Source organism: Gorilla gorilla, chromosome 4, assembly GCF_029281585.2.
Source record: "Gorilla gorilla gorilla isolate KB3781 chromosome 4, NHGRI_mGorGor1-v2.1_pri, whole genome shotgun sequence".
Lineage (NCBI taxonomy): Eukaryota > Metazoa > Chordata > Mammalia > Primates > Hominidae > Gorilla > Gorilla gorilla.
Genome location: NC_073228.2, coordinates 27,192,485 through 27,208,220, shown reverse-complemented (window position 1 = coordinate 27,208,220; position 15,736 = coordinate 27,192,485). Strand labels below are relative to the sequence as shown.

The following is a 15,736-nucleotide window of genomic DNA, read 5'->3' as shown; positions in this document are numbered from 1 at the left end:
AACCCAGATGCCAGTGGTTGGTGTCTGCCACTGAGCCATGCCTGCTGGGTAGAAAGGAAACCCAAACTCCCCGGTGGCACAGTCCCACCCGCTGGTGGGTGGCAGCCATGGTGAGAGTTGCCCCCGCAGCATTCACACCCACAGGCAAGGAATCCTTTCTTGCAAGCCCTGGAGTCCTGGCCCCCTCAGAGCCTGGCCTCCACAGGCTGAAGAGCAAAGTGTGAGTGCTGGGGCAGGCGGGGGAGAGGTCAAGCGAGGCTTGCAGGTGTTTTCTGCAGGAAGCTCTGTTCTGCCTAGCTTCTCCCATCCTCCCAGGGCCAACCGCAGACTGCTTCCTTTCAGACGCTTGAAACAGGCTTCCCTCCAGTCTGTGCCAACAGGACAGCTCCCAAACCAAGGCTCAGCTTCTTGCTCTGGCCTTCTGCAGCAGGACAACCCCCTCACAGGTCACCTAAGGGTCCCATGGTGATGGGATGCCATCTGCCCCTGGATGGTGGGGGGAGCAGGAGGAGCTAACAATGGAACATGGGCAGGGGGATGTCACTCAACCTTGAATAAGACCCTAGAGGGATGCCCTCTAGGGTCCTGCCTATGAGCAAAGGCTCTGGGGCCTGACTGTCAGGGTCCCATTTCTGCCTCTGGCCAGGCACGGTTGCTGATATCTGTAATCCCAGCACTTTGGGAGGCTGAAGCAGGAGGATCACTTGAGCCTAGGAGTTCAAGACTAGCTTGAGCAACAGGGGGAGACCCCATCTCTACTAAAACAAACAAAAAAGGAAAATTCTGCCTCTGCCACTTACTAGCTGTGTGAGCTCAGTAGCAGACACCAACCAGGTACTTACCAGCTCTGTGCTTCAGTTTCCTCCCCTATCAACAGAGATGATAATAGTAGCGCCTATCTCTACAGGGTTGTTATGAGACTTAAATGAGATAATCCAAATAAAGCAGCTGGCCCAGTGCCCAGCACAGAAGTATTAGATTTGATGATGAGGAAGACATAGCAGATGTACTGACTTGGAATAACATCCACAGTGTAGGAAAAAACCAAGTTGTGGAACAATATATCCAGCATTCAACACAGCAGCCAAGAGCCCCGTGTGTCCCCTTTAAATGTATGAATTTAAATGGAAAATTCAGTTGCTTAACCACACTAGTCACACTTTAAGCACCTGGTAGCACTACATGGCTCGCAGCTATGGCACTGGACACACAGATCTAGGACATTTTCATCATCACAGAAAGTTCTATTGGACAGCACTGAATAGCACGAGCCCATTTTTGTAATTAAAAAAAAGGGTGTACACTTAAAAAAGCAGCAGAAATATTTGGAAGGAAACCATGCCCCTGCTCTGAAAGAACAGGACAGTAGAGCAAGAAGAAAATGAAGCAGGCTGGGACTCCCTGAGCAGTGCAGTGACTAGCCAGCCTGCCGCCCATCAGTGGGAGGTGGCAGGAGAGGGACGGGTGAGCAGGGCCCACTGCCTATGAGCAGGGCACTGGCCCCAGCTGGGGCTGGGGAGGAGCAGAAGCTGTAGGGCAAGCCTGATCTGTGGCCTCATCCCTAGGGGAAGGATGGGGGCATTTGCAGGGAGGCAGAAGGGTGGGGAGCCTAAATCAGGAACCAGCAGGAGGCGGAGTGAGGCTGGCAGGCTGGGGGTGGCAGCAGAGCAAGTTGGCACCTGCGCAGAAGCAGCCTTGGGAGTCAAGGCCTTTCTCCATGGGGATGGCCACCAGGTACTGCAGCAGGAAGCCATTCTCCCGGGTGGCAAATTTCAGCACCTCCTGACAGTTTTCATCCAGGCTCCCGCCCAGGGTCACCGCCTCCTCGCCGTCTCCAAGTAGGATGCCAGGACTTTGCGGACCAGATCCCTCCACACGGCGGCTTCCTCGGCGTTTCCGGCCTGCAGCTTCAGGACAGCCTTGGCTGTGATGATTTTGAAGAAGGATGGGCCCCCAAGGCTGGTGTCTGGCAGGATGTCCCGGATGGTCTCCACGCCGTGGCTGTCACTCAGCATCTTCTCATTGTTCCTGATGCGGAAACATTTCAGAGCCTCCAAGGACAGAGAAAATATATAGGGCATCCAGGTCCTGTCCATGTACAAGTACAGCAGGGACTCCTTGATGGCATCTAGCTCTGGAACCTGGGCGGACGACCAGTCAAACTGTGTGCCCTGGAGGGCCGCGGGCTCCGAGAGCAGGTCTGAGGGAGAGGAGGCAGCCCTGGGGTGCCTCGGGGGGTTCCTCAGGCTGGTCTGGGTACTGCACGTTCACCCACTCATCCTCCTGCTGAGGCCGGACCTTCTGCAGGGCCTCCCGCACCCGGTCCAGCCAGTCCTCAGCTTCGTCCTGGGAGGAGGTGCGCAGGGCCAGCTTCTTGCCAGAGAAGACCAGCTCAAAGCGCCCGTCACTATGGGCTGGCCCCACAGACTCACAGCGAAGCAGGGAGCAGTTCTCCACATGGGTGTGCTCCTCGTTGCTCAGGTAGAGGCGGAACTCCAGCGGGGAGAGCTCGCAGAAGAGCTCCTTCCAGATGCCCATTGCCCCCTGCCGCTCCACGGTGCCCAGCTTCATGAGACCCTGGAATGGGTTGGACAGTCCTGGAGGCAGAGGCAAAAAGGGGCACATTAGTTGGCGGGCCTGTCTCTGTCCTGCCCAAGGCAGCCTCTGCTGCCTGATGCCCTGTAGTGCGTGTGGCCAGTGACTGTCCCCAGAACACAGGCCAGCCACGGGGCACTATCACATGGGACCCTGAAAGCTGGATGGGAACATCCCCATTCTCACCATCCACTGCTGCTCTTGCGTCCTGTATTTCACTGAGAAAATAAGAGCACCCAAAAGATCACCTCCACATACCCTGTTCCCTACACCCACGCCTTCCCTCCTGTTGCCAGGGATGAACCAAGTGCGCTTCTTTCTGCGTGAGGCCAAACCCTCCATTTGTGCAGGAGGTCTCTCCCTTGGCCAACTACTCAAGGACAAGGAGCAGTCCTTCTCTCCTCTGTCGCTGCTTTCTTCCTTCTCTATGGGGTGACTCCCAACGGCACACATGCATGCTGTCATTTCTCCCATCTTTAGAAACACCTCTCGTCTCCACACACTTCCCTAATGACCACCATGTTTCTCAGGCCCCTTTACAGAAAACCTGTTTGAAGAGGCATCAAAACTGTTCATCTTGGCCAGAAGCGGTGGTCACGCCTGTAATCCCAGCACTTCAGGAGGCTGAGGTGGGTGGATCACTTGAGGTCAGGAGTTTGAGACCAGCTTGGTCAACACGGTGAAACCCCATCTCTACTAAAAACACAAAAATTAGCCAGGTGTGGTGAGCACCTGTAATCCCAGCTACTAGGGAGGCTGAGGCAGGAGAATGGCTTGAACTGGGGAGGCAGGGGATTGCAGTGAGCTGAGGTCACTCCACTGCACTTCAGCCTGGGTGACAGAGGAGTGAGACTCCGTCTCAAACAAAACAAAAAACCTCTTGGTCTCTAGTTTCCCTGCTCCCATTCCTTCTCAAACCTGCTCCAAGTAGGCTTCTGTCCCCTCATTCTACTGACACTGCTTCTGAGATGGTCAATGCCCTCCTCGTTGCCAACCCCCAAGGCCACCCCTCAGCCCTCGCCCCCACCCTTCTATCTCTCTGGCTCGGTCCTCCCTGTGGCCTCTCACGTTAGAGTGCCCAGATGTCAGTCCTGGGTCCTTGTCTCCTCTCTGTAGATGCCACTTTCTCACCACTCTACCTGCTCTCAGGCTTTAGCTCCCAATTTTTATCGCCAGCCTGGACCTTGTTCTTGAAATCCACATTCATATATCCACCTGTGCCATACATGTCCACTAGGATCTCAGCTGACATGTCCAGGATGAATTCCTGCTGCCAGCCTGCTTCCTCCTGAATGGTCCTCATCTCACCAAATAGCAAAATTCATCCTTCCAGATGCTTGGGCTAAAAATCTTGGTGTTACCCCAGGTTTTCTTTCTTTCTTTCGCAGCCTACATCAGCAAATCCCATTGGCTCTGCCTTCCACACATCCGGAATCCCCGCCTCTCCCCAGCCGCACCCCACCCACTGTCATCTCTGGCCTGGCTTGTGATGACAACCTCCTAACTGGTCTTTCTCCCCTTCTCCCCTGTAGTCCCTCAACGTAGGAGCCATGATGACCCATTTAAAGGGAAGTCAGAGCATGTCCCCCTGCCCCAAAACTCCACAGTGGCTGCCATCTCCCTTAGCTGAAGCCAAAGTGCTTTCAGTGGCCCACAGGCCTCATCAGATTGACCTCATCGCTCACTGCCACACCCCCATCTCCTCTCTCCTGCCACTCTGGTCTCCACTGTCCCTGGATGTGTCAAGCGCAGCCCCAGCACAGGGTCTTTGCATTTGTTCTCCTTGTTGAAACACGTACATTGCCTCATGACTCCTTCCCTCTCTCCCCTCGCATCTCCTCAAACATCCCCTTATTGGTGAGGGCTTTTCTGGCCATCCTATATGCAGTGGTCCACTCTCTACCTCTGTAGACAGGCAGAGATTTACTGTCCTCCATAGCACTTATTACCACCTGACCACACACTATGCTTACTTGTTAATTTTATTTCCCGTCTCCTCTACTAGAATCTAAATCCCATGAAGACAGGGACACTGCTTTGCTGCCTGCTATGTCCCCAGCACTTAGAACAGTGCCTGGCACATCACAGAGCCTCAATAATATTTGCTGAATGAATGAGCAGGTGAGTGCCTATGTATCACATGTTGCCCAAAGCTCCCTGCTGCCTGGGGTGTGACAACAACCAGGGTGTCCAAAGGACACACAATTCTCTCTCCGCCAGCCTGGAATAGCCTTGGAGATTTCACACTATTCTATAGGGGTTCCCTGTCCCTCAAGAAACCTGATGGCCTAGACCTGAAGCACAACTTCGCTGGCAGGTTAGAGACCACAGCCATCACACGGGCCGACAGACAAACCTAACAGAAGCCAGCCCGGAGACCGGGCTCTACCCACACAACCCATGCCAGGGCTACCCACAGCAAGGCCCCCTGAGCTGGGCCGGATTCTCTGCTGGGTCACTGCAAACAGAAAATGAGGAGAGAAAGAGACCAATTCTAGAGCGTACTTTTTTTGTTTGTTTTGAAGAGGAAGCCCATCATGAGGGTTACTGAAAAATTTGGTTATGGTTATTTAAGGCTTTCTGGAATGTCAGTGTGTGGAGATCAAGCTGACCTTGCTGTAAAAAGCACTGGGGAGGTCAGGCATGGTGGCTCACACCTGTAATCCCAGCACTTTGGGAGGCCAAGGTGGGTGGATCACATGAGGCCAAGAGTTCAGACCAGCATGGCCAACATGGCAAAATCCTATGTCCACTGGAAATACAAGAATCACCTGGGTGTGGCAGTGCATGTCTGTAATCCCAGCTCCTGGGGAGACTGAGGCACTTGAGCTGGGAGGGAAAGGCTGCAGTGAGCTGAGGTTATACCACTGTACTCCAGCCTGGGTGACAGAGCAAGACTCTGCCTCAGAAAAAAAAAAAAAAAAAAAAGAAGCACTGGAGGACATTAAACAAATAGCAGATCCTCCAGCCTGGCCAACATAGCAAAACACCATCTTTATTAAAAATGTAAAAATTGGCCGGGCGCAGTGGTTCATGCCTGTAATCCCAGCACTTTAGGAGGCCGAGGCGGGTGGATCACCAGAGGTCGGGAGTTGGAGACCAGCCTGACCAATTTCGAGAAACCCCATCTCTACTAAAAATACAAAATGAGCCAGGCATGGTGGCTCATGCCTGTAATCCCAACTACTCGGGTGGCTAAAGCAGAATTGCTTGAACACAGGAGGCGGAGGCTGTGGTGAGCTGAGATCACATGATTGCACTCCAGCCTGGGCAACAAAAGGGAAACTCCACCTCAAAAAAAAAAAAAAAAAAAAAAAGCAAAAATTAGCCAGGTGTGGTGGCAGGTGCCTGTAATCCCAGCTATTTGGGAGGCTGAGACAGGAGAATTGCTTGAACCCAGGAGGCTGAGGTTGCAGTGAGCAGAGATCATGCCACTGCACTCCAGCCTGGGCGACAAAGGGAGACTCCATCTCAAAACAAACAAACAAACAAAACAAATAGCAGATTTGATCAAGCCACCCAGAGCTGTTACATAAACCAACTACTGAGGGTAAACAAGTTTGGAAGGACCATTTAAAACACCTGGGGCTTCATGGGGCCGGATGCGCTCTGAGCTACAGGTGGAATCAAGAGTTTTCTATAATCATAAATTGCATAGTTTTCAGGAAAATATTTTCCTATTTGACTGGTGAAACAGTATTTTTGTCCTCTGTAGGCAGTTTTGAGACAATATACTACTTTTCCTGAAATGCTTCCCTGAATGAACATGATTATGATGGCATTCTGGAATGAGGTTTTATAACACTTGTGGGAACACACTACCCCTTTAGCAATGGAAAACAGAACTTCACAGCTGCCTTCTGAAAGGCCTGGTCCCTGCAGATGGGACCCACCCGGGACCCTCCTGGTCACCTACCCATCTGCCTCCGGTGTACCACCCGGAAGCTCTTATGCCCCTGGGATGGGGCTGCCTGGGCTTGCCTTCTTCCTGGGGAAGGTACACATGCTTGGTCTAATGCCCCCAGGGAGCAGTTTTTTCTTGGTTCTTGAGAAAAATGCCTGTGGAGACCAGGCCTTGACTCTGGAGTCCCCCTGTAAGAAGCTATTGGGTGGTCTGAAGCACTCTCCAGGGGTTGCTCCCAGGAAGGCCGGTAGAAGTCATCCTCTGAGATCCAGCTCTTGTTTTTCTGTTGGGAAAGAAGACAACAGTTGTTTGTTTTAAAGTTTTTTTGTTTTGAGACGGAGTCTCGCTCTGTTGCCCAGGCTGGAGTGCAATCGCGCAACCTCGGCTCACTGCAACCTCTGACTCCTGGGTTCAAGTGATTCTCCTGCCTCAGTCTCCCGAGTAGCTGGGATTACAGGCGCCCACCACCATGCCCAGCTAATTTTTGTATTTTTAGTAGAGGTGGGGTTTCACCATGTTGGCCAGGCTGGTCTAGAACTCCTGACTTCAGGTGAGCCACCCGCCTCGGCCTCCCAAAGTGTTGGGATTACAGGTGTGAGTCACTGTGCCCAGCCTGAAGTTTTTTTTTTTTTTTTTAAGTCTTTATCTAGATATGGCTCTTATATCATAAAATTAACCCACTTAAAGTATATAATTCGGCCAGCCATGGTGGCTCACACCTGTAATCCCAGCACTTTGGGAGGCTGAGGTGAGAGGATCACCTGAGCCCAGGAGTTTGAGACCAACCTGAGCAACACAGTGAGAACCCATCTCTACAAAAAAATAACTAGCTGGGTGTGATGGCACACACCTGTAGTCTCAGCTACTGAGGAGGCTGAAGCGGGAGAATCGCTTGAGCCAGGGAGGTCAAGGCTGGAGTGAGCCGTGATCACGCCACTGCCCTCCAGCCTGGTTGCAGCCTAGGCAACAGAATGAGACCCCATCTCTAAAAAAATAAATAAATAAAGTGTCGAATTCAAACATTTTGGCTTAGTCAGAGTTGGGCAATTGTCACCACCACCTAAGTTTAGCAAATTTTCCTCACCCAAAAAGGAAACCCCATACCCATTAGCCATCATCCCCATTTCCCCTGGCCACTCTCAGCTCTAGGCACCTACTTATCTACTTTCGGTCCCTACACACCTGCCTGTTCTGGATATCTCATATAGATGGAACCATATGACACGTGACCTTTTGTGCCTGGCTTCTTTCTCTTAGTGGAAGGTTTTCAAGGTGCATCCATGTTATATAAGCATGTTTAAGTGTTCATTCCTTTTTATTGCCAAATAATATTCCATTGTCTCGATCCACCACATTTGGCTTATCCACTCCTCGGCTGATGGACATTTGGGTTGTTTCTACTTTTTGTCAATTATGAATAGTGCTGCTATGATCACTTATACACAAGTTTTTGTGTAGACATGTTTCATTGTCTTGGGTATATACTTAGGAGTAGACTTGCTGGGTCATGTGTAACTCTAAGTTTCCCTTCTTGAGGAACTACCAAGCTGTTTTCCAAAGTGGCCGCACCATTTTATATTCCCACCAGCAATGTACGAGGGTTCCAATTTCTCTCCTTGGGAAATCTATCCAAATCCATTGGAATCTACTCAAATCCATTGTCTGTCTTAAAATGGGGCTGTCTTTTTGTTGCTGAGTTGTGTTGTGGGTTGAATTGTGACCCCCCCACAAAAGGACATGTTGAAACCCTACCCCCCAGTACCTCAGAATGTGACCTTTTTTGGAAATAGAGTCTTTGCAGAAGTAATTAGTTAAGATGAGGTCATGTTGGAGTAGAATGGGCTGTTCATCCAGTATGACTGATGTCCTTATAAGAGGAGGAGAAAAGATACACAAAGAGAGGAGAACACCAAGTGAAGACAGAGATACAGAGGAAGAACTTGTATGACAGCAGAACATGTGTGACAGCAGAGGGGAGACCGGAGTGACATGTCTACAAGCCAAGGAATGCAAACGAGCACCTGCAACGCCAAAACCCAGGAGAAAGGCGGGAACAGATTCTTCCTTAGATTCTCCAGAAGGAGCCTCCAGAACGATCAGAGAATAAATACCAGTTTTGTTTTGTTTTTGAGACAGAACCTCACTCTGTCACCCAGGCTGGAGTACAATGGTGCAATCTCAGCTCACTGCAACCCCCGCCTCCCAGGTTCAAGCAATTCTGCTGCCTCGGCCTCCTGAGTAGCTGGGGTTACAGATGCTTGCCACCATACCCGGCTAATTTTTGTATTTCTAGTAGAGACAAAACCTTGTCGGCCAGGCTGGTCTTGAACTCCTGACCTCAGGTGACCCACTTGCCTCAGCCTTCCAAAGTGCTGGGATTACAGGCGTGAGCCACTGTGCCTGGCCTATTTTGTTTTGTTTTGTGGCAGGGTCTCGCTCTTTGCCCAGACTGGAGTACAGTGGCACAATCAGGGCTCATTGCAGCCTTGACTGCCCAGGCTCAAGCAATCCTCCTGCTTTAGCCCCACTGAATAGCTGAGACTACAGGCATGCACCAGCATGCCCAGCAAATTTTTTATATTTTTAGTAGAGATGGGGTTTCACCATGTTGGCCAGGCTGGTCTTGAACTCCTGGACTCAAGTGATCCACCCACCCTTGCCTCCCAAAGTGCTGAGGTCACAGGCATGAGCCACCTGCCCAGCAATGTCTGTTTTTGTTTTTTGTTTTGTTGTTGTTGAGACAGAGTCTTGCTCTGTCGCCCAGGCTGGAGTGCAGTGGCACAATCCTGGCTCACTGCAAGCTCCGCTTCCCAGGTTCACGCCATTCTCCTGCCTCAGCCTCCTGAGTAGCTGGGACTACAGGTGCCTGCCACCACGCCCGGCTAATTTTGTTTTGTATTTTTAGTAGAGACAGTGTTTCACCATGTTAGCCAGGATGGTCTCGATCTCCTGACCTCATGATCCGCCCGCCTCGGCCTCCCAAAGTGCTGGGATTGCAGGCATGAGCGACCGCGCCCAGCCAATGTCTGTTGTTTTAAACCACCCTGTGTATGGTACTTTGTTATGGCGGCCCCAGGGACTAATTCAAGTTGTAAGGTGCTTTATATATTCTGAATACGAGACCCTTATCAGATTTATGATTTGCAAATAATTTCTCCCATTCTGTGAGGTGTCTTTTCATTTTCCGGATGGTGTGCCCTCTGGAGCACATAAGTTGTTAGTTTTGATAAAGTCTAGTTTATCTATTTTTGTTGTTGTTTTTGTGCTTCTGGTGTTGCATCTTAAAAAACCATTGCCTAAGTCAGTATCACAAAGATTTACTTCTGTGTTTTCTGCCAAGAGCTGTATAGTTTTAGCTCTTACATTTAGGTTTCTGGTCCATTTTGAGTTAGTTTTTGTGTAAGGTGTAAGGAAGGGGTGTTATTATTTTGCATGTGGGTATTCAGCTGTCCCAGCATGTAGGGTTTCTCAGTCCTGCTTTTGGGTTTGAGATGAGGGAGTCCTGGTGAGCAGGCCTCAGGGTCCTCGTTGGCCGCCTCTGTCTCTGCCGCCCACTTCTGTGCAGGCCCCTGCGACCCCAGGCAGCCAGGCCCTGCCCCTTCCCTTTGTTGTTCTCTTTTGAATCTGAAGCTGCTCACTGGCTGGGGAAGATGGGGTTGCGGGGAGCATCTGGGGTGAGTGGGCTTGTGGGAGTGGATTCTGGTTCCTTTTCTCCAGTATTTCAAGTCCTCCCTGGCATTCTGTGCCTCAACATGGAAGGGCAGAGGCAAGGAAGCTGGCTGGGCCACTCTAAGTGGCTGTGTACACAGAGGAAATGAGTCACACAAGCAGTGGGACCAGCCCCACTGTTTTGTTAAGTGCCACTAACCTCACCCTGACATCGCTATTTCCAGTCCCTGAATCAAGACTGCACTCCCTGCTTTGTAAACAGGGAAGGGTTGGTTTGGACAGTTGGATCCATTCAGATGCTACACGACTCCTCAAGCCAAGGGTGGCAAGTTCTGACTCAGGCAACTTGAGGGGTGGCTCACAGAACTAGGTCCCCAGAGACTCCTCCACGGGGCCTTCAGAATTGGCAGGTGCTTCCCCCCTGCCAGTGACAGATGATGTGTCAGTCAGGGCAGCCACTGGGGACCATCCACAACACTAGATTCTGAGCAAAGCCTGCCTAGGTCATCAAGAACTGGGGGACCTCCCTGAGGAAAATGGGTGGGAGAAACAGCTCCCTGGCAACCATGTGGCTGTCCTGGCAGCCTCACATACACCTGGGAAGTTGTGTGATCTCCAGCGCCTGGTGGGAGAGGGCACCGTCCCTGAAGACTCAGCTCAGGAGACATCCATCGCCTCTGCCTGGAAGCTTCTCTCACCCTTCCCCAGCCTCCACCCCTTCCCACCCCCTAGCTGGGTTAGGGCCCCTACTGGGATCCCACAATATTCTGTGCTTACCCTCATTCTAGCATCTATAAGGCTGTTTGGAATGGTTTTCTTGATATCTCCAGCAAGTGCCTGCCCGAGTCATACAAGATGAGGGAATAAATCATGACCATCCCAATGTCTTTAACATAAAATAACAAAGGTGGGTCAAGTGGACTGGAAGGAAGGAGACAAATGTAAATTTTAAGATTATGGACATTCAGAATGGGCGTGATGGATCATGCCTGTAATCCCAGCACTTTGGGAGGCCGAGGCAGGAAAATTGCTTGAGGCCAGAAGTTTGAGACCAGCCTGGCCAACATGGAGAAACCCCATCTCTACTAAAAGTACAAAAATTAGCTGGGCATGGTGGTGCATGCCTGTAATCTCAGCTACTCGGGAGGCTGAGGCACAAGAATTGCTGGAGCCTTGGAGGCAGAGGTTGCAGTGAGCCGAGATGGATGGAGCTATTGCACTCCCACCTGGGCAACAGCGCAAGAGTCTGTCTCAAAACAAACAAAAAAAAGTTTATGGACATTCACTGGGGAGGACTTCTCTCTCCTTTGAGGAAAAAGACTACTAGGAAATGTTCAGACACAGTCCACTGAGCACAGCTGCCAGGAAATGAAACTAGGGAACATCTTTTACTCTCTTAAGCAACAGGGAAAAAACAGTGGAAATGCACGTTCCTCGGAGCTTCTGCACATGGGCCTGGACAGAGCTCTGAGGCTGTGTGCCCCTGGCCCCAGGCGGGTGGGGAGCAGAGAGAGGGTGTGAGAGAGAGTGCACGCATGAACACCACTGTTTCTCTCTTCTCTCCTTTTCTTCTTTTAGAGATGGAGTCTTACTCTGTTGCCCAGGCTGGATCACAGTGGTGTGATCTCGGCTCACTGCAACATTTGCCTCCCAGTTTCAAGTGATTCTCCTGCCTCAGCCTCCTGAGTAGCTGGGATAACAGGCTCACACCATCATGCCCGGCTAATTTTTGTATTTTTAGTACAGACGGGGTTTCACCATATTAGTCAGGCTGGTGTCAAACTCCCGACTTCAGGTGATTCACCTGCCTCAGCCTCCCAAAGTGCTGGGATTACAGGCGTGAGCCACTGCACCCGGCCCCCTTCTCTCCTTTTTTTCCCACCACCTTCCAACAACCTGCTCACTCAGGGTCCATGTCTGGCCAGCACCCTGCCCTTTAACATGGAGAGAAACCATCACCGACTAAGGATCTATACCAGAGCTGCAACTGCCACCAGGGACCCAAGACAGAGAAATGCCACCTTGCGTTACTAAAGGGCTCATGACACCATATACAACAACTGAATCCCCAGGAAGAGAGTGGCTGAGGAGTGAGACGAAGGTCTCCGGGACACTTTCAGAAGGATGAGACTTTGTCCAGCCAGTCCTCATTATGCCAGGCAAAGGAACTGCCTGTACTCATAACTGTGGAAGGGGAACCACATACCATGGGCAGGTGGTCCATGGGGGCAGTGATTAAGAGCAAGTCCTAGAACTCACACTGCCTTTTGGGAGTTAAACTGAAACCAACTCACAACCCCCAGATCCCAGACATGCGTCACCCTTGAGAGGCCCCTACTCCCTGCACCTCTCCTTCCCAGTGCTTAGCACAAGTGTAATTATGATGTGGATAATCATTTGTCTAATTTAATGTCTGTCCCCAAAGGGCCTTTGTCTGTCCTGTTGTATCACTCTACCCCTAGGACCTAACATGGTGCTTGGCTTATAGTAGGTGCTTTGGGTTCAATGAATTAAAAATAAATGTTTTTAAAAGAAAGACTGAATGGGTCTCTACACTATAAAACTTGACAGTGACCCCAACATCTCCCCCAAAATAACATCAAATAAAAAGCACGTGGCTAACTGATAGAAGTATAGAAAGATGAGGACCACAGGGGCAGACATGCAGGGCACAGCCTGGCACTGTCCACAGGCCAGGAGCCCAGCAGGCCCACATGAGCTGGCAGGCTATTCAGAGGCACCTGGTGACTACCTACTGAATAAGCAGTGAATGAATCCACAACTTCCCTGTGAGACAGACACAGGACGGGGGCAGGATCCGAGAGTCTCACGTCGGACTCAGCACCAAGCGCTTAGATGTCACATCCCCTAAGCAACCTTCCAGCAATCAGAGTCCCCTGTAGCTGGCACAGAGGCAGAGCCTGCCATGATCACACCAACCTGACCACCCTGTCCACTCGATGGTACACTTCGATGACCCACTTTGGCCTCCCAAATTGCTAGGATTAGAGGCGTGAGCTATCACGCCTCGCCTGAACGTCCATAATCTTAAGTTTCACATTTGTCTCCTTCCTTCCAGTCCCCTTGACTTATCTTTGTTATTTTATATTAAAGACATTGGGATGGTCATGATTTATTCACACATCTTGTATGATTCTGGGCCAGGTACTTGCTGGAGATACCAAGAAAAAGAACCATTCAAAACAGCCTTATAGCTAGGATGGGGGAACAAAATAAACTTAGGAATTGGCATCTCAAGAGTCTCTTGGGAGTTCAAGAACTATTCATCCATGCCTACTTTCTCCCAGGCACAGTGCTTGGTGCTGACAATACAGAAGTGAACAGGCCTGGTGCTCTGTATCATAGAGCTAATCTTCTAGTAAGGAAGACAGAAAATAAACAAGGAGACAAAGAGATAATATACTGTAATTGCACATAGTGATGAGTGTTATAAGCGAAGTCAAGCAGATGAATGGGACAGAGAGTCACTGGGGATGGTGCTTTTGAGCTATGGGGGTCCGGTCAGGGAAGGCTGAGACAACAATGAAGTGAGTCGGGAAAGAAGGAACAGCAAATGTAAAACCCTGAGGCTGGGCCGGGCACGGTGGCTCATGCCTGTAATCCCAGCACTTTGGGAGGCCAAAGTGGGCAGATCACTTGAGGCCAGGAGTTTGAGACCAGCCTGGTCAACATGGTGAAACCCCATAATTTTGTAAAAATACAAAAATTAGCTGGGCATGGTGGTAGGCATCTGTAATCCCAGCTACTTGGGAGGCTGAGGCATGAGAATCAGTTGAACTTAGGAGGCAGAGGTTTCAGTGAGCTGAGACTGCACCACTGTACTTCAGCCTGGGTGACAGAGTGAGACTCTGCCTCAAAAAAAAAATTTTTTTTAAAAGAAGCCTGATGTTGGAAGGAGTTCGCTTGGACTACAGAGCTGCAAGGAGGCCGGTGGGTCAGAGCTTAGTGAGCAAAGATGCTATTCTGTCCCACCAGCTTTGAGGCCCTGGCAAGATAAGATGCCTGAGCCTGCAAAGCAGAAGCTAGACCATGGGCAGGAGTGAACTCAACATGCTTAGTGCCACTCTGGAGTCCTGTGGGGCGCACAGCCTGCATCCCCAGCAGACGTCACTCTGCCTCCAGCTTGAGGAAGGGGCTGCAGAGCTTTCCTCTTCGGCCTTCAGCTTGAGTTGGCAGGTGCACAGTCACAACCTTCAGGGTCCTAGAGCATTCATTTTCAGGAAGTAAATCTTCAGGATGTACTGAAGCATCTTCAGGATAGCAAATTCGAAGACTCTGACCCACACTGACAGTTTTGTGATTTACATGGTCATATTCAAGAAACAGAGCGAGGCCAATCAGATATCCATATGGAAAAATATGAGGTTTGACTTCTAACACCACACACAAAAATTAATCCCAGAAAGATCATAAACCTAATTGTGAAAGATAAATCACTAAAGCTTCTAGAAGATAATATAGGCAAATACCTTCAGATCCTTGGGGGAGATGAATATCTCTTAAATGGGACAAAAACCAAGCAAACCATAAACAAAAAGACTGATAAACTGCACATCATTAAAAGAACCTCTGTTCAATAAAAATACCATTAGGAGGTTTAAAAGTCAAGCCCTATAGACTAGAAAAAGATACTTGATAAATATAGTTTTAGTCCAATAAAAGACTTATATCTATAATATATAAAGAGTTCCTACAAATCAACACATACACATACAACTCAATTTAAGACCGGAATGACAACTTGGACAGACATTCTATAAAAGAGGATTGACTGGCCAATAAGCAAATGAAAAGGTATCATCATTTAGTCATCAAGGATATGAAAATTAAAACCACTACACATCTACCAGAGTGGCTAAAATTAAAAAGATTGGTAACACCATTGGCCAGGATAAAGAGCAACTAGAATGCTCATTTGTTGCCAATATGAGTATAAATTAGCACAAACACTTTAGAAAACTGTTTGGTGGTAGTATCTATTAAAGCTAAACATAAGCCACCCAAGGACCTAGCAATTCCATTCCCAGGTATATATACCCACAGAAATAAGCACCGAGGTTCTCCAAAAGCATGTATGAGAATGTTCACTACAGCTTTCTTCATAATAGTCAAAACCTGGAAACAACCCAAATGTCCATTAACAGGAGAATGGATAATAGGTTGCGATATATTTTTACAATGGAATACTGCAGAACAATGGAAAAGAATTAACTACAGCCTCATGCTATATGTACAGCCACACACCACCATGCCCAGCTAATTTTTGTATTTTTTGTACAGATGGGGTCTCACTTTGTTACCCAGGTTGGTCTCCAATTCCTGGGCTCAAGCAATCCTCCCTCTTGGTCTCCCAAAGCGCTGGGGTTACAGGTGTGAGCCACCATGCCCAGCCCCCAAATATTTTCATTTTAACTTGTAATCCATAAAAAAGAGATTTTCTATTCTTTTATCATACTAAGTTACTGAAATCCAGTGGTTATTTCACATGGCACATCTCCATTTGGACTTGCCACATTTTAAGTGTTCAACAGCCACACGTGGCTTGTA

The 15,736-nt window shown here is 49.6% G+C and overlaps 1 protein-coding gene across 1 annotated transcript in view; it reads right to left on the bottom strand.

Annotated features, from left to right (window-relative positions):
* LOC101135518 (pleckstrin homology domain-containing family M member 1-like) overlaps positions 1-15,736 on the bottom strand; it is an 82,302-nt gene that overhangs the window by 51,351 nt on the left and 15,215 nt on the right. The window contains 4 exon segments of the mRNA XM_055386822.2: positions 1,680-1,829; positions 1,832-2,210; positions 2,212-2,597; positions 6,512-6,782. Coding sequence (XP_055242797.2) covers positions 1,680-1,829; positions 1,832-2,210; positions 2,212-2,597; positions 6,512-6,782 — 1,186 coding nt within the window.